The 19,533-nt window shown below is 46.7% G+C and overlaps 1 protein-coding gene across 1 annotated transcript in view; it reads right to left on the minus strand.

The window, feature by feature from the left end:
* The window catches only part of LOC310809180 (ras-related protein Rab-26-like), a gene marked incomplete at both ends in the record, with an annotated part of 51,818 nt that extends 48,259 nt beyond the window's left edge, over positions 1-3,559 (minus strand). Inside the window, 2 exons of the mRNA XM_083676367.1 lie at positions 836-946; positions 3,374-3,559. Of these exons, the coding sequence (XP_083532493.1) occupies positions 836-946; positions 3,374-3,559 (297 nt within the window). The remainder of the gene's footprint in view (positions 1-835; positions 947-3,373) is intronic.
* Between the last annotated feature and the right edge of the window lie 15,974 nt (positions 3,560-19,533).

A 19,533-nucleotide genomic window follows, 5' to 3' on the forward strand; every position in this document is an offset into this window, starting at 1 on the left:
ATAAAACAATATAGCAGAGGAGCAAACTAGGCAGGGAAATATGGGATGAGTTAAGTTTGCTGTGGCTTGCAAGTACCAGATATTTATGGGAGCGGGTTAACTACTGTATAGGAAAGACTTTGGGTCTGTGGATTGTACTAAATATAATAGCAAGTGTTTGGAATAGAAAAAAAGCTGCATGATAGTATGAGGTAAAGAAGAAAATCAATACATAGAGTGAAGCTGTGCAAGCGAGCACACACACCACACACACACACACACACACACACACACACACACACACACACACACACACACACACACACGCACGCACGCACGCACACAAACACACACAAACACACACAAGACGTATTGGAGATAGATCCCCATTCCCCAGACTCGTTCCTAGAAATGCTGCTCTGTGCCCACGGGGTCCAAGAAATTGGCACAGGAGAGACACAGTTGTCAGCAAGGGATGCTTCCAAAATGAAAGCATGTCAAACTAATTTAAGAATCAATATCTCATCCACTGAGACCCACAGAAGAAACACTGCTAGCCAGAGGGCTAAAAGATAGTGGAACAGCTATACTCTAACAAATTCGATTAAAATATGTGCTAGAAATGGCCCCATTTTAAATACAATGATGAGGAACATCGATTAAACGCCTTTTATGAAAGCGCATGTGTGTGTGTGTGTGCAAGCACATCTGTCTGTGTAATGTTGAGCATGTTTAGAGTATATTTGTCTGTATGTGTGTGTGTGTGTGTGTGTGTGTGTGTGTGTGTGTGTGTGTGTACACGTGCGCGTGTGTGTGAATGCTCATCGCCTCCCTCCTCCTGCGTGTCCACGCTCACCCTGAAATCGATGCCCACAGTAGAGATGAAGCTCCCAGCCAGGAAGGCCCCGTCTTTGAAGCGCACCAGCAGGCAGGTCTTCCCCACCCCGGAGTCTCCAACCAGCATCACCTACGGCATGGCCAGAGAGACATACTGAGCCAGGCATGACAGTGACCAGCTCATATCCCCACAGAGATAAAACAGACTTTTAGTCTTTCAACACAACACCCAAGTCTCTAGACTATAAACCTTTATTAAAATGTGCCTGTATACCCAGGGTCTGGGAGACTGGGTTGGAGACTGGGTTAGAGACTGGGTTGGAGACTGGGTTAGAGACTGGGTTAGAGACTGGATTGGAGACTGGGTTAGAGACTGGGTTGGAGACTGGGTTGGAGACTGGGTTGGAGACTGGGTTGGAGACTGGGTTAGAGACTGGGTTAGAGACTGGGTTAGAGACTGGGTTGCACAGACACCACATAAACACAGGTAGACAATAACACAAAAACATGAACAGACAAGGAAGTCACCCAGACATTGTGAGCATGTGGTCATTTGTTTTGTTTAGCATTAGTTTCAGATTAATGTGACCTCATCAGGCCTGATTATCATAACTGAATTACACCAGTCTTGGCATGCATCTGGACATCAGTTCCTATCCTTCATTTTTGCCATGAGAGAAATGATGAATTCCGAGGGTGTGTGAGGCGCGGCCCCTGCTGAACGGACAGTTGCACGACCCTTTTTTTCCCTGGGCCCTGATGAAGTTATGGGGTTTTATGCGATTATCTTATTTGGTTAGCCGGGGAACCGCAGGTTCTGGGGGGGGGGGGGGGACACACACACTCCCCCCCCACTTCATCTCTTCTCCTATCTATACCTCCTTTCAACTCTGCTCTGACTTTGCCTCCTCTCATTTACTGCTAAACATTTTCTCTCCTCCTCTCTCCCTCATCCTCTCTCCTCCTCTCTCCCTCATCCTCTCCCTCATCCTCTCCCTCATCCTCTCCCTCATCCTCTCCCCTTCTCCTCTCCTCTCAGCACTACATCTTGTGGCAAGTCTAAGTGAAGCCAGCAGTGGGCAGGAAGTGTCTTTCCTTGTCTTTCCCCCGTTAATCAACTCCCTGCCCCGCGGTGGGGATGTAAAATACAATCACTGCCTGAGCACAGATCAGCTGTAATAAACCAAACCGCTTCCCAGCCCAAAATACTCCTCATATGGTGAAATCCCAGCATAGTGGCTCACAAATCAAACCTCTGTACATCTCACTTGGGGCCAGTAAGCTGATTGGGAAATTCAGTGATTTCCCACTCATCTGCAGTGTCTGGCTTTTACCAGACCAGTGTGGACAGTGATTCACAGGGCTGCACATGCACATGCCCTCGCACCAAGAGTTGTTTAATGTCCCCTTCGTTGTGGTCTTTAGGGTTGTATAAAACATCCTGACGTATTGCAGAGGTCATACATTTGTGAGCTCCACCGAGTGGATGAATGTGCGACAGGCTACAAATGATAGTTCTCAAATGTAAGTGTTTGTGATGGAAGCTCTGCAAGTGTTTGTGGATCGGTCTCAGTAATAGTCTCCCCTCCTCTACAGGATCTGCAATTCTGTTTTATTTTCATCAAAGCTAAAACAGAAAAGTAGAAGGCAACCTTCACTCTGATAAACATAGAGCATGAAATGGTAAAATGAGAAAAATCAAACCTCCCAGATAGACCAACTTAACATGGGCTACTTTGGGGAGACACCTGTCAATCAACATTTAAATATATTTAGATACTTTAAATCCCATATTCTATATCAAGACAAAGAAGGCAAATGTAGACAAATGACTAGGCGGGGTAGAGTTTAGGCACAGAGAGAGAGAGAGGGGTGGGTGGGGTTGAGAGAGAGAGAGAGAGAGAGAAAGAGAGAGAGAGAGAGAGAGAGAGAGCACATTGAAGCAGATTAAATGGTGCTTGGATGAATGTATCCTCATCAGGACCTGTTGCATAGACAAGGCCAAATACTGTATAAGCACACACACTTCGTAACAAAAAAAATGGTCATCATACATGTTGGTAGTAGTGAATGCAAATGCAGGGTGGGCAGTAATCATGTTTTCTTCCCATTACAAGACAATTAGACTACCTCAGTGATATATCACCTACGGGGTAGAGAAGATAAGCAACGCACAAACGACTTATTTGTCCTTTCCGCTCTCCGTAACGAAGGGGATATCGATTACTGAATCTTTGTTGACACAGCTGTGGCAGGGGCTTTAGAGCGGTTCGATGAATAAGTGTTTGGTGATGTTGTATAACACCCAGGCCAGAGACAAAACACTGGACAGCAGAAGGTCACTGGCGTGATTAATGTTACGCAAACATTTAGACGAATCGTCCTCATTTGTTAGAATATAATAAACGCATAATGCAATACATTTGTCAACCTGCCTTTCTTTTTTGACTTTATATGTCAAATGTCCGGACACCTGTAGGTCTACGGACTAACTGAAAGATGCTGTCATCATGTTTATTTGTTTATAAACAGATACAATCTGGTGCACCATGCTTACCTTAAATGCGATGTCATAAAACTCACTGCTGTTGCTGAGTGAGGGTCGGCTCGGGTGGACCACGCCGTTCGCTAGGACCACACTCCCAGAGCCGCTCTTTCCAGATTTCTCGTCCGGTTTGCCAGTGGGGCTACCTGCCGTTGGGCTATTGCCATTTTTGCCTTTCACCGCCTTTTTGCGGGACATTTTTACACTAATTTGTTTCTCAGTTTATTCTATGTTTAAAGACTCGAGATTGCCGCGAAGGAGCGCACAGTAAATTGGCAACGTCAGTATAACACTACTTTATCTTTTCGAAGTTTTGTAGTGACTGAACAAAAATCCCTTCTGTTTTCACCCGCACATTGAAATCATGTCTAACAGCGCTTTTCTCATATCAGGTGTAACGTAAAAACTTGTGTGATCCGAGACTAACGTCCTCCCGTTCTGAGAAGAGATATTCACGCGCTCTGGCACAGCTGACTTGCGCTCTCCTCTCTTTGCTGGTACCTCCTGCCTTGCTGGAGATGAGACTGGGCTGTTCACTATAGTCTACTGGAGCTTCTCTCAACAGCTTTTCACAACCACAGCCTCTTCCAATAGCCAAGCAAGCGTTATCAGCAGCAACCATTAACAAACTCCACCTTGAAAAGCTTGGCGCACTGGACAGCGTTCCGGGCTACAGTATAGGGTATTTAGGAATAGATTAAGCGACAATAGTAATACGGTCACTTTAATTGAACATTTACGTTTTCCCAAGTAATATAGCACATTTTGTTCCCCCCAAAATATAATAACACAGAAGGCGTGTGTGTCTGGTTCTGATATAAACCCATTGCACCTACTTCAAGTGGAACAAAGGGAGCGCTTCAGGTAGAACAAGCATATTGTGTTCACAGTCATCCATGTGTGACTGATTCATCCTTGTTCAACGGTTGAACAGGACCGATTTTGTAATTGTGACAAGGTGGCACTTCATGACCCATATGAGGAACATTGTAAAACCAAACAAGTGTCCACTTCACTCGAGAGCTCATACTGCGAGCAACATGAAAATGTGATATCAACTGGCCTGGTCGTTGAGAACTCAAACATCAACTCTGTCTGCCACTCCACGAACCTGTGGCGGGAGGGCAATGGCCAGTGCGCGCTGTCCATGGTGCTGAATGGAAATTGACACTGCGCAGGCGTAGCAAGGTGACCGCTTTACGCACAAAGGTAGAACGTATAGAAGTTTGATACAGAGGCCACTATTTGATTCTGAATATGCAATTTAGTTGAATAAGTGAGTGCAGTTGCATTATACGTGGATGTAATGCGAAAACAAGGAGACCATTCACAAGTCTGACTGACTTATTAACTTGAGTTTCTGCCATGAGACCTTTTCAATCTGAAATCAGAAAACTATACCTGATAGGCTACAAACAAAAAGATGCCCCCAAAATATAAATAATCCCAGTTAATTTAGTTATTGAATAGAATCCCTCAAGTGGTTTGGTCAGTGTGATTTTGGGAGAGCACCACAGGAGGGAGCTACAAGACAGACATTCAAACTCAAATTGAAGGTTAAAGAAACATGTAAGGCAAAAGCAAAGAATGACACTGCCCCTACGTGCACACGATTAAATTCATGTTCACGTTATTTTCATGTTATAAGGATTATTTTCTTTCCATGTCTTGATTTTAACAAATTCCTAAATTCAATTGAAACAATGCCAAAGCCAGACACAAAGGATGCAGACAAATGTGTGCGTCCATGTTTAATTCGTACCTTTTTTTTCTTAATTTAATTTTTTTTTTTTTTTTTAATAACAAGGCTTTGCTCTCTCACAGTCTGAACTATACATTTATCTGTGGCCCTGTATAGCTGAATGCTAGTTACCAAAAATATAAATTTATCCATCTATCTATCACACTCTATACAATCTCTCTCCCAAAACCCCACTTTTAAACCACAGTGCTCACTGAAAAGTAAGTGCATACTTCTTAGTAGACATTTCAAGGGGCAAACCAATAAGTTGAATGTGGTTTGGTGAAAAGATTGGTTGGAGGCACAAAGACAGCTGAGGGCCTACTGCCCCTCGACCCCAAAACTGCAGTCCGTCAGCGTTCTTAGGAGCACTCCCTAATGCCCTGTCACCTCAGAGGGGGCAGGGGTCTCAGGGATTCCACCCCTCCTGCTCCACTCATACCCTAAAGCCCCCCTCCCCACCCCCACCACACTACCCTGACAGCTGAGATTCGTTACACCGCAAACGCAGCTGTCTCCTTGGGCAACAGCTGGACATTTTGGAGGGAAGGAGGGGAAAAGACGGTCCGGAATTCATTCCTGTTTTCAGAGAAATTAACAGCCTTGTCAAGAAGAGTTAAATATGCCCTGTGAGTGTGCTCCTGAATGTAAGGCTATGATGTGCATGTGTGTGAGCATGTGTGTGTGTGCGTATGTGTCCATGTGTGTCAGCATGCGTAAATGCACAACTGACCTCAGAGCCTATAGGAGATAAGAGAAGAGCTTCAAAAGCATGTCAAGACAAAAATGATTACAGGGACACCAGCAAAATATGTTGTTTATATATTATGAACTAATAAAACAGCCACACATAAGATCGTTCTTTCAAATCTCACAGATGGTGAGGCTACTCTGTGATTTAATCCTGAAAGAATTGTTCTAATTACATGATTTCATCTTCTTAATTACGACATAATTATTACGTAATTCGGCGCCGTCGAACACTCTGCTAACCACACCTTGGGCGTAAGTGTTATCCCATGCCATTGCCATGACAATATTTCAAACAGCCACCAAACTCTGAGAGGACATCCAGGCCCCCCTTGTCAGGTGTTTGGTTCGTAACAAAAACAACCTAGTTGGAAGTGACGGGGGACATAAGGCAGAGTACCCTCTGCTGTGGGGGTCAGGAGTCAGGACACACTTGGGGTCATAACACACCCAGCACAGCCTGAGCCCAGGCATTTGTCAGTTTACAGAGGGTCAGGTGCCCCAAGTGTGGGCTAGATGGTCCGCAGCAGCCCGGCCAGGCGCTCAGCCAAAGACGTACCCAGCAACTGTTAGGGGAGCGTTTGGGCCCTAGCTCACTCACTCAGCTGCCCCTACAGTACCAAGTGCTATGAAGGGGGGTGGGGTGGGGTGTGTGTGTGTGTGTGTGTGTGTGTTTGTGTGTGGGGGGGGGGGGGGGGGGGACTTTCTGCCAAGCCACGATCCCTGTTTGTCAGCCTTTGGCAGGGTAACCACCGCTGGACTGGCACACCCTGGCTGGCACTCACTTGCTCGCTAGCTCCCTGGGGCGTATTAAAAGAGAGTGAGAAGAAAGATGGCACGGGATAGAGAAAGAGAGGGGGTGGTGTGGTTTGGTGGGTTCCTACAGTTAACTTGAGTCATTTTGTTCACGTACTGTATGTTTCATTTAAATACTACATAAATGATACAGAGATTTGAGCCTTGTCAAATGTTCCCTGCAGCAGTAGCCAATATGTGCTAGATGTGATTGATGAAGCGGAAAAAGGCTATGTGGTTGGCTGCTGTTTAGATAAATCTCATCCCCCAAAAGAGAGAGAGGGAGAATCCTGAGTGTATCATAATACATGTTTGGAACAGTGGAACACTACAGTAATATATAGTGTAGTGTACACTAAGCCCACATTAGAATTGCCTTCCAGACTATTACTTGATTCATAAACATTAATCTTATCCTGATGACATCACACCAGACTCTGACAACAACAGTTTGTACACTCAGGCTATAAGTTGCTAAGCTGGATGTAAACACATTCAACAGAACCAGTGGAGTGGAGCAAATCTCCCTACACAGTGTGAGTGCAGACTAGTTGACTGGAATTTATTTGGAGTGATTGAGGTACTGTCAGGTTTTACCTGAGCCTTTTAGTACAGTACAGCCGTTTTAGTACAGTACAGCCATTGTAGCATACATCATGGGAAGCTGGTGGCGGTCAAAATCGGAGGACGGGCTCATTGTAATGTATGGTATCAAACATTCAGAATTCCGTTCCAACGAGTCTTCTGATTTTTCCCTCCATCAGCCTCCACTGACATACATACCCCTCAGACTCCAAGTTGAAGATAATACCGAGTACGCAACATTAAGTACGTACAGTAAGTTCTCCCTGCCCTGCATTATGTGTAAGGTTCCATGGCACCGGTTGTCTTCTCCAACAACAACGTCAGAACTGTGTTCTAATAGTAAAATTCCAGATCTCCGCCCCTTACTTTTTAACACTCTTTACCACGAGTGGAGCTTTTCAGTTTTAATTCTGCAGTAACCCAGCAGGAGGTCTCAGTTAGTTAGCCTTGAGAGGATCATAACTGAATTTAATCTGAAGTGTTGAAAATAATACATGCCCAGTACACTCTGGACTCTTGAAACCAGCCCTCAGATGCACACACAGCCATGGAAAACTCCAATAGTGCCATAATTACTATCAAGGGGCGAATATATCTGCTCCACATTTCTGCTCCCTCTCTTTCTTTGTTTGTTTGCAGAGAGGCCCTTCAAGAGATAAATCTGTTCCCTATCCGCTGCTTTGGCCTGATTTATCGGGTACGGCTATTTACCGTTTGTTGTCATCTTTTCACGCAGGGATGCCAGTCACCGCATAACGGGGCATTCTCCGCATTTGGAGGGGGGGCCTCCCCTGACCCCCTGGGCCAGCCGTAAATCCCTGCTCACCGAGGGTGCTTCCTGAAAGTATCAGTGTCACCGTCTCCCGTTGCCGAGGTGACACGATTTATGACCTCACACATGGTGCTGCTGTCAGTGTTGAGCGATGTGGCGGCAGAGAGAGTGAGTACACAGGCAGGAGGGGAAACGCAGAGTAAGCACAGGCCGATTTCACAGGGAGTGGATATGTTTTGGAGATACCGTAAAGGCCTGGTGTACATTGGGACTACATGTTTATATACGAGATAGATTGAGATGGAGAGGGAGAGTGAGAGGAAAGAAACAAGAAAGAGAGAGAGAGCAGAAGCCAAGTACAAGGCATGCTGAAATGCCATTTCAATCTTTCCCCTAAACTGCGATCCTGAGCAGATTGTATTTTAGATGGCAGTAATATTTCACAGCTTTGAGGAGACCTCAGTAAAATACCATGACTCACCATCCCTCTCTTTCCCTTCTGTTTCAGGGCCAGAGGTGGGCAGTGCCTCTCTTTGCTCAGCTGGAAGCATGGCAGTGGACTGTAAGAGGGTGACACACACACACACACATACACAAACACACACACACACACACACACACACACACACGCACACACGCACGTAGACGCACACATGCACTCACACAATCACTCACTCACTCACACACACACACACACACACACACACACACACACACACACACACACACACACACACATACACACACACACACACACACACACATAAGCATGCACGCACACACACAGACACACACGCGCACACGCACACACACACAGGCAATGTTTAGAGTGGCAACTTGAAAGAGACACGAAAAGGTGTGAGCGGGAAAGTGGTGTGTGTGGGTGAGTGTGAATATGTGAGGGTGTGCTTGTGTGTTTGTAGGGCTTTTGCAGTTGTGACAGCTGGGATGAGGGGGTGGACATGGCGTGTGTGAGTGGAGGAGGTGCCAACAGAGCAAGAGTCTCTTTATTTTAGTCACATGCAAGTGTAAATGTTTATACATGTAAGTAGTTATATCTGTCTAAGTGCAGTGTGTGCACCTGTGTTTGCTTAAATGTGTCTGTTTAAGTCTCTCTTCATAGTAATATTTGTCTGTGTGTACATCTCTGCTTCTGTGTTGACAACAGTATACAAACGAGAAACCACAGAACAGTATGGAAGACCAAACAGTATATGTATGTTTGAGTCTACATCTACATGTGTGTACACATACAGTACATGTATCTGTGCGGGCATTTTCACATGTTTCTTCATGTGTGTGTGTGTGTGTGTGTGTGTGTGTGTGTGTGTGTGTGTGTGTGTGGTGAGTGACCCTCAGCTGGCTGCTGCTGCTGCTGCTGGAGCAACAACGAACGATGGCAGCCGCTGCAGAGTGGCATACCAGGCGGGCGATGATGAGGTCATTCAGCAGGCAGGATTAGGCCGTGACAACTGGCGCTGTGGCCAGTGCCAGCGCGGGGCAGTTGTGTGGCGCTGGAGGCCCAGCTCCACGCCAACCTTACCCCAATGTTGTTTTTTCATTAGCCTGGTACGGACCCTGGACGCTCTGCAGCTCGCCATGCCTGCGGCGTGAACTCACAGTTGTCGCAGGGGGGGGGGGTTGCTGCTCTCTCCCTCTCTGTGGTCAGATGCAGACCGCGGCCCTCTGGGGGAATTTGGGATAGGGTTACGGACAGAACACACTCTTTAACTCAATTATGAGAGGCTGGGTCGCTTTGATAGGGCGGCGGTAATGCGAGTGTTATTGAGGGGACTAACACCATCTGACCACGGCGGGATTCTGGGGCCACATGCTTGAGCCATGGCCGATGACAGACCGACAGTACGGACTGGTGAGGGTTCGGAGGAGAGCTTACAACTTGATATGGCTGAGCTGTGCTACAAAGACAGTAGCCAAAGACAGAGTGAATCTAAATGGGATTTCAAATATGTTGAGCTTCAATCTAATTGGTCAAATTTGAAATATGAAATAGTATGTTTCTCTAAAAACCTGGAATATATCGACTAGGGCTTAAAATATGGGAGAAATCACTTTCACTGAACATCTGTTGAATCCATGATAGACCCACACGCATGGAGCGAGTGTGGCGTTAAATTAGCCAAGGTGACTTCAGTCTGGGGTTTGGTGCTTTAATTTCTCTGGCTTTTTTTTACGAAATTAATGAAAATGCATAAACCGAAGCAGCTCCGTATTGGTGCCCACTTATTTTTGAACGGACGCTGGCAATAAAACTAAAACCATTAGTGGGACCGTAGAGACCAATTAGCGAGACGTGGCTAAACAAATCTCGCTCCTGCTTTTACGACATGTTCTACTTTTCACCCCCCTCCCTCTCTCCCTCCCTCTCTCCCTCTCTCCCTCTCTCTCCCTCCCTCGCCCCCTCCATCTGTGGCAGGGCCGGGTACCAAGCAGCATGGTTTAAGAGTGTTTTTGGCCTTGTCTGGGTTGGTAATAAGTGATTAATCCGTCATGCTTGGCCCCCCTCCTGCCTTGCCTCGGTGGGGATAGTATGGTCACCCAGAGTCTGCCAGATGCCCAGGGTCTACCACAGGCATACCACCATAGAATTAGAACTCATTTGTAGTCCTACCACCAAGTTCCAGATGTGGGTGTGATGCCTAGCAGGTTGGGACTATATACTTGGAGTGGTGGAGGAGGAGAGAAGAGCACAGTTAGACACCTGCACCCAATGGTCAAATCTATGGTATGTGGAGGTCAGTAAGAGTGGACCTGGCAGTAAACATGGTCACTCACACAGCCAGTGAATAGGGATAATATATTGTAATATCGGCGATGGTATTGCTTGTTTGTATCATCCAAAAACGAGTTTTTGTAACTCACACAGTATGGATACAAGTAGCTCTATTGGCACTCTAAAGACATGTACTCATTAACAACCACTAGGTGGCAGTACAACTACAGACTCACATTGTGCAGTAGCGAACAACATAACACCTGTGTATGTATTTGTGTACTTCAGCATAATAAAATTTCAATCGATTTTCTTCATTTTTTTTTCAACATGTATCATAATATCTAAAATATTGGTGTGCAAAACATAAAGCTGAAAGACAATAACATTTTGAGAAACACGTCAGTGATCTCACACCCGGGGAGATCACTGACCCATGGAGCCATCCCGGCGCCTTCGTCTGGATAATAACCTATAGTTCTCCAGTGTGACAGCCCAGGTGGAGGAGTAAAAGACTAAAGTAAGACATGAAGTAGATGGTTTACAGTAGCTCTGTGAGAGGAGAGGGGGTGCTGTATGGTACTATAGGACACCTGCTCTGTCTGTGTATGTCATCAGTTAGGAGGGAGAGAGAGGGGGGGGTCATTACCAGACAGAACATATGGATATGTTGTTAAGACTCCGGGGAGACAAATATTTTCTCTTCTCACAGATCTTTCTTGTTATCCTTGTTTATCAAATGTGTAAATGATGACTGATAGAAGGGTGATTTTGTGAGCGAAACTTTGCATATAAGTATGACCTTCTCACCTTCTCTTGTCAGTCGGTTCGTATTCACAAACTACAGACAAAACAAAAGCGTTTGATGTCGGCTCTCTGCCTGGAAGTCCCCTCGAGTCGTAACTCCAACCAAATGGCAGCCTTTAATTCACATCATTTGAGAGCAGACTAAACCCAGAAGCCTGACCATGGGGTTCCAGAACCACATTAAATGACTCCTCGTCATATTTACAGTCTTATGGTACAGTACATACAGCCAATGACAAAAAAAACAAAACAAATAAACAAATCAACGTCAGTCAAAAGAGGCTATAAAAGAAGGTTCCTGTCGGCCCCTGGGGTGTAATAGACTGAGACTGGGGAATCTGTGGTCTGCCAGTGTCCACAATGTTTACTTATGTCTCACACGGGCACATTAAAGAAGAGAGGAGGGAGAGAGGATGACAAAGAGAGGGAAAAAGTGGTGGGAAAGACGACGGAGAGCGATGAGAAGAAGTGAGAAACAGAGAGCATAAATAGCGAGAGAGGGATAAAGAGAGTGCAAGGAGGGAGAGAGACACACACAAGCCTGGAATTAATAATGGCGATTCTGTATTTGGGCTGGGGAGTGGCGCCTGAGGACAGCAAACCGCATCCTTCCTTCCTGCAGCACTGGGACAGGAAAGGCCGCCAGGGGAGGTCACTCGGCCACAGACTTACTTCCTGCCAGGGTCGCCAAAGATCAGGGGGATAAGTACTTCCGGGTCGCGGGAGGTGCCACCTGTCTCCGGTTGCCTCCCCCCCACCCCCCTAAGTGGCCGTCTTAACCCCACAACTGCAGCCAGGTGGGAAAGAGATACACAGAGAGTGGGGGATGCAGGGCCTGGGGGCTCTGGGGGGATTGAAGGGGGGCGGAGTTACATCACTCTGTGTCTTCTTCACCATCTGTGAGTCATGTATTTGGGGCACAGAACATTGAGAGAGAGAGAGAGAGAGAGAGAGAGTAAGAGAGAGAGAGTGAGAGAGAGAGAGGGGTAACAATTCACAACAACCCACTATCTCATGTCTTGGGGGGTATGCAAAAATATCAATTTCCATTTCCCTTAAATAATTGACAACAAATAATAATTGACAATAAATTCATCTTCTAATCTTCTTCTTCTATCTGACACAGAAATGTTTCTCCCACTCTCCTGACTGTCAGGATACAGCTCTGCCTTAGAACATAGCAGTCAGAATAGCTAGGCTGGCTCTAGGCCTCTGGTTGTGGGGTGATATTCTCTCTCCAAGCCTTCTTGGCGATCATCTCCACAGCAGCGGCCTTGGGGTTTGGGCTGGAGATCTGCCCATAGTGGGATCTCAAAAAAAGAGCTGGTTTACTTTGGGCGCTTCTTTCTCTCTTCTCAAGTTTTCTTCTAGCAGTACGCGTGGGTTCCTCTGCCCACAATTTGACTGGGAGTCAGAGATGGCACCTCTGTTCAACATAAACCAAAACTATACAGAGATTCTCTTTTTCGGATGGAACATATTGAGGTTTATGAAGTAAAGGACATTGTGAAACATGTCCTCTGAAGGGGTTATGGACAGATAAACTAAGACAGATATGGTGTGTGATATATCAAGTGCATCTGTTGGTCTAGCTTAAGATGTTGACACATTTTGATAGGCTTTTGCCGAGATCACCGTGAGCCAACTACCAGAGTGAGAAAGCTTTTTGTGCAACATTCGTCAAGTGAAGCAACATAACTAATGTTATCAATAATGTCATCTCATATGAAATATGGAAAACTCATATAAAACGGTGAATGGAGCCATCTTGCACCTGAGAGTCGTCCGGGTGGTGGGGGTTAGAGGGGTGCATCAGAAACCCATTGCCACTGTGACTGAGAGGGATAGAGCTCGGTCCAGACATGAAGCGCTGTGTGTTTGAGTGTGTGCCAAGCCGACCATAGAACGATGGCAATTTCCCCGAGACGCGAAGCCTCACCGCACTCCCCCAAGGGGGGCCCAAATCCACTTCAGATGTGCAGTGGGGGTCTATCCTCCTGAACACTACACAGAGACCAGAGAGACATATGGGAGGGGGGGGGGGATAGAGAGAGGGGAGAGAAGAGGGAGGTAGAGGAAAGGGAGGATTTCTGCCATTTCATTTTTAACCCTTTAGCTGTCAACATTTTCAGCCCTGGGAGGTTTGCAGATGTTTACCGTGTAAGAGAGAGAAGAAAAAAAATAAATCATAAATTGTTCCGCGATGCACCGAGGTCACAAGTTCAGATCCATAAAATACACAAATGAGCCTGTGGAGTGTAATTACAGTACTAAACCTCTAACTGTACTGAACCGCTCAGTCAAACCTACAGGAATCCATTTGAAACACACTGGAGGCTGTCCCAATCTATGTACACGATGTGTAGAGACACACACACACACACACACACACACACACACACACACACACACACACACACACACACACACACACACAGACAGCGAAGCGAAGCCATTGTTACTCCCCAGGGAACCGTCTGGTCATACTGACTATCAGTTTTCATTTTAAAGATAGAACTTAAAGTTCTATCATTTTAAAGATAGAACATAGTGTGGACAGATCAGGGTCCATTTTCAGAACTGGCAGGACTTATTCCACACCGCATTATAATCATGTTTGCATAACGACCATGAGGCTGTCTCATACAGTATCTACTTCCATACCATATCAACCAGTATTCCCCTACCCAGCCACTTACTGTAGGCCAATGCTCATCATGCAAAGACCTGACGTGAACATGAAATCAACATCTAGTTCTTAACAAGCATGAATTCCACTTCAAATAAACCAAGCCTTGAAAACCTGCAGTTTATTTTGTGTTGAAATCAAAAAGTTAAAATGGGACACAAACTGATTTTGTTTAAAACTTTTTGCAAATACAACCAAAATAATACATGGAACCTCAACACGTTGACAGGTGACGTTGAGGAAATTCCACACGTTCCACACGTTTTTTGCCTGGTACAGATAGGTGTTTTGCATCAGGCTTTTCTGAAGGCCCATATCAACATCAACGCTTCATTTGGCTTATGAGATACTACAGAACCATTATTCTGATATGTTTTAAATGCTAAGGTTACTAAATCTGGTCCAAACAATAATCAATCAGGGTTTCGAGACATATTTAGCAAGTTGTCATCAATCAGTTCTACTTATCATTGGGGTGTTGAAGCATAATAACCATTCGCTCGGAGGACACACCCCCTCTCTCACCACTCAATGTGTGTCTTTATGCAGGAGAAGTCATGCCACACCACAAGGAGCTCTGAAAAGACTGAGTTAAGTATTTTCCATTTTTCTAAGAAGGGTGCTCTGTTACTCCAACCACTCCACCCAGGACCTGAAGCCCCACCACACACACACACACACACACACACACACACACACACACACACACACACACACACACACACACACACACACACACACACACACACACACACACATACACACACACACACACACACACACACACACACACACACACACACACACACCCTTCACCCTATCTTACCTTACCCCAGGGCCCAGGCCATACCCCACCGCCACCCTGTGTGTCAACAGCAGACCCTCGGCAGGTAAGCAAACATCAACATCAGACTGGCGTTAACCCATCCTAATGACCCCACAGGCCCCACCCAGCATCCCGAGAGACCCATGTTTACAGTGTGGACACAGTGTTATAGTGAGAGAGAGAGAGAGAGAGAGAAAGAGAGAGAGGAGGGAGGAGGGAGGGAGAGAGAGGAAGAGAGAGGAGGGAGGGAGAGAGAGAGAGAGAGAGTGAGTTTGTTACCCTAGATGCGAGTGGCCTAAAAACACACGCCAACATTCTCACTCTTCCAAAAAACAGTGACCGAATCTAACCCCATAACCACCACATCCAAAACTACCAAACTTCATCCTCGGGCCATCGGACACTCCACAGCGGTTCCCCCGAAATCACAAAACCAACTTACACAACCTTCTCTCTGCTGGTGCTACCTTTTATTTTCATTTCATACTGTGTTCTGCTTTCTCAATCATAATTTAACAAGTCTGTAAGTCAGCTACAGCAAGGTCTTAAGCTAGATACGTGCTGCTGTGATGGACGTCCGGGGGCTCTGCCATACCCAGACTCCTGGACTGAGCTTGGTGGGGAGAGAGAGAGAGAGAGAGGGGAAGTATCCGTTTACTATGGGTCTCCCCCTCTCATTCTAATTCTGGAAAGAGACCTGTAAACGGGGATATGTGTTTCTATTACGGCTATTCCACCCCTGTAACACTAGAAGTTTCATATTGGGGATCCAATTTTATTAAATCAACTGTGTGACGGTGGTGGGCTGTTTCCACAACACAAGCAGGTACAGCGGGCAAGAAACGCGCGGACAAAGTGCTCTTTGAGTGCTGCGGTCGGGCAGGGAGCCAGGCGCCTTTCCACACCTAGCACTCTGGGAGCCTTTATTGAGCGTATGGGCTGTGCAACGCAGTTACCTTTACCATTATTGCACTCAACACATGGCCAAGTGGCTGTGATAGCCATGCTGCTGCTACCTAGGCTGGCCTGTGTGTGTGTGTGCATGTGTATGTGTGTGTATGTGTGTGTGTGTGTGTGTGTGTCTGGCTGAACGGTTAGACGGTTCTGTCCGTTATAATTGCCCAGCACTCCAAGTGAGCTGAAGCAGCAGTAGTGAGCTTCAAGTGAGCTGAAGCAGTTCTGACAATAATTTTTGACACTATTACAACCACACTGCAATTATTTTATGTGAAACTTACCAGACTGTGTAGTAACGTTTAAAACAGGTAACAGGTGTGTGGGGGTGTGAGTGTAAGACATGTGTGTTGGAGAAAGAGTGTGTTGATCAGTGTGTGTACACGCGTGTGCACTGTACGACTGCGTGTGCATGTGTTTTGTTTGCGCGCACGCACAAGAAAGCCTCTTATGCCGATACAATAATTGGGGTGCTATAAATCACACAGAGAGCCTAAGTAAATAAATAACAGACAGATCATTTATTTGATTCTGGGAAGCCAGAGCCGTAACTCACGTCTCATTGGTCTTGGCGCCGCGTGTAGCTGTGGCCTCCTGCACACTGGGAGTCTGCTCCTAGCCAAGCTCCTCACTGCTGAGCCCAACGCCGCTGCTAAACAACCAACACCCTCACCAGCATCAGGAGACCCCTAGAGGAACAGACCAGCATCACCAACAGGGTGACGTAACCCGCAGGGTGGAAGCATGTAGCAGCTGTGAAACTGGCGAGACCAGTTGTTGTCACAGAACTTGCCTTATTGCGCTACAAAGATATACTGTATCTGTAGTAAGTGTTCATCTGGGGAATAGTTTCAAGAGAACCAAACAGTAAGCATGGATAACAGTAATCGACATACTGTGGGTTCAGATTTGCTGTATCGGTTGATACGCACACACGCACACACACACACACACGCACGCACACACACACACACACACACACACACACACACCCTGAAACAAGAGGTCTGGGAGAAAATCACTCTTACTTTGCTGGGATTCCGCTCCCCTTCCCTCCTTCCCGTGCTGTCTTTGTGCCAGCTGAACAGTGGACGGGACGGCTGCCATATTGGCAAGGCCTGTCTTTTCCCTTACATACTTATTAAGGGCTGATTTTGGCTCAGGTCAGCAGAAACAAGGTGTGTTCTCTCGCTGGAGAGGCCCTCCGCAATCTGGGGCCAATTCTGAGGGAGAATTAGAAGGAAGGTTTGCCAAACTGTAAAAAAAAGCGCTGGCCGGAAAACCATGTCATATTGTAGACAGATACGATTATGATAATCTTTATAAATCTGACCGCAAGAACATAAATACAGATTAGAACAATCCCCCTGTGGCTCACATACGGTGAACATCTGGAGGTACCTATGGAAGACAATGCTAATGGCATGGGGCGGGAGGTGCTGTCATAGGGTAACAAATAGGTCTGTGACATTTCCACATGCTGCTGTCGTGTCACGGTGTGATATAGCCACACTATAACCACACAACCACACACACACACATGTATCCACATGTACACACACACACGCACACGCACATGCACACGCACATGTACATGTACATGCACATACACACGCACATACACATACACTGTATATAGATATGACATATCTAGCCCTGAGGACGTTTATGTGCGCCCAGTGAGACAGCAGCAACCTCTGGAGATGCCTAACAATAGGTTCCATTCTGTTCCATCCCTTCCATACTCCCCCCCCCCCTCCCCCTCCCCCTCACTCTCTCTCACTCTCTCTCTCTCTCTCTCTCTCTCTCTCTCTCTCACCATGACTAATGACCAAGGGGGTGGGATGCTTGTCACAGAGGACATCAGCACAACAACACCACTGGACCAGGGCACAGTTCTTCTCCCCACAACACACAACACATTCAGACATAACACATATCCATGCTCATACGTCATGCGATTGAATTTTCCTCCGTGCCATATGTAAACACACAACACTGCAGACTGAAACTCAGCGTCCTGAAATGACACTTGCTGGCTATCAGTTCATTTAAGCTCCTGTTTTTAAAATGCTTGAAAACACGTCGATCGTGATCCTTGAAACGCAAAACCTAAAGAGCACATTTTGGACAGATGCAGTGTAATTCATAGGACTGCATTTGGCTGCTTTCTGTAGTGCATTTGCCAAAAAGCTTTGTACATTTGTCACCGTGAATTGGCATCCAACGATACAGCCATTAGCGTAATCTAGAGCTTAAATGCAGCAGTGTCTCACTTACACCCAGGAAGATACAGTTGGGGAAAAAAGACAAATGGATCATAACATATCACATTGCCGCTGTGTACTGGGGATAGGGAAGAGGACTCCTAGACTAATAGTTTGAGGTAAGAGCTTAGAACCTTCAGCTGGAGGGTTGGGGAGCCGGGGGAGGGTGGAGCGAGGATAAGCCCAGCTGAGGGGGATGTGTAGGTGGGGTGAGGGGGCCAGAGCAGAAGCCTCTACTGGAGCACACAGATGTGAAGGCACTGACGGATGTGTCGGCGACAGTTGCATGTTTGGCTGAGGTCTGAACAGCTGTGTGTGTGTGTGTGTGTGTGTGTGTGTGTGTGTGTGCGTGTGTGTGTGTGAGTGTGCTAAGTGTGTGTGTTGGAGTGTGTGCTAAGTGTGTGAACGCGTGTGTGCCACTGGGTGTGGGATGGGTCACCTGGGCATTAAACTCCGTCAGTAAAAATAAAGATCAGATCATGATCTCACCATCTGATGTGGGCTGTAGCTTGATAGAAACTTTCAAAATGGTCATAAACAGTAGCAGATGAGAAAGTGACCCAAGCGTGCGGAGCTTTGGACCGAGATACTGCTGGGTCTCTCTCAGGCTGTACCGCGGCAGTGAGAAATAGGACACAGGGGTAGTGAGTTCACAGGTATCACTGCCTTGGCACCACTGAGGCTGTTGTTGTCGTCAGTGGCCAGGTTTACATGGTACAGGGGGACAATAAGGCAGGCCGTAGAGTGAAGCAGAGCGTGAGCTATATCCGCACCCCTGTGAGAGTGTGTGTGTGTGTGTGTGTTTGTGTGTGTGTGTGTGTGTGTGTGTTTATGGTCTATGATGTGTGCGTGTGTGTGTGTGTGTGTGTTTAAATGTGTGTGTGTGTGTGTGTGCGTGCGTGTGTGTGTGTATCTGTGCGTCCATGTGTGGTGGTAGATGACGCAAGCCTCAGTTCAAGCTGGTGCAGTGCTCGGCCGGGTCCTAATTGGTCTGAACAGCTCAGCTGCCTGATTGCTAACAGACCCAGGTGAGTGTGAGTGTGTGACAGCACCCCTCCTCCCTCCCTCCCTCCCTCCCTCCCACCCTTCTCCCCCTCCTCCCCTTCTCTCCCTACTCCCTCTGTTTAAGGGGAGCGGTGCCCAGCTCAGCTCAGCTCAGCTCAGCTCAGCGTGGCTAACTCAGGCTCTAATGAGTGTTAAACCTGTGTCCTATACCGCCGCTCTCTCAGGGCTAATGATTACAATTTGCTCA

Source organism: Argentina silus (assembly GCF_951799395.1).
Source record: "Argentina silus genome assembly, chromosome: 9".
In the NCBI taxonomy this organism is placed as follows: domain Eukaryota; kingdom Metazoa; phylum Chordata; class Actinopteri; order Argentiniformes; family Argentinidae; genus Argentina; species Argentina silus.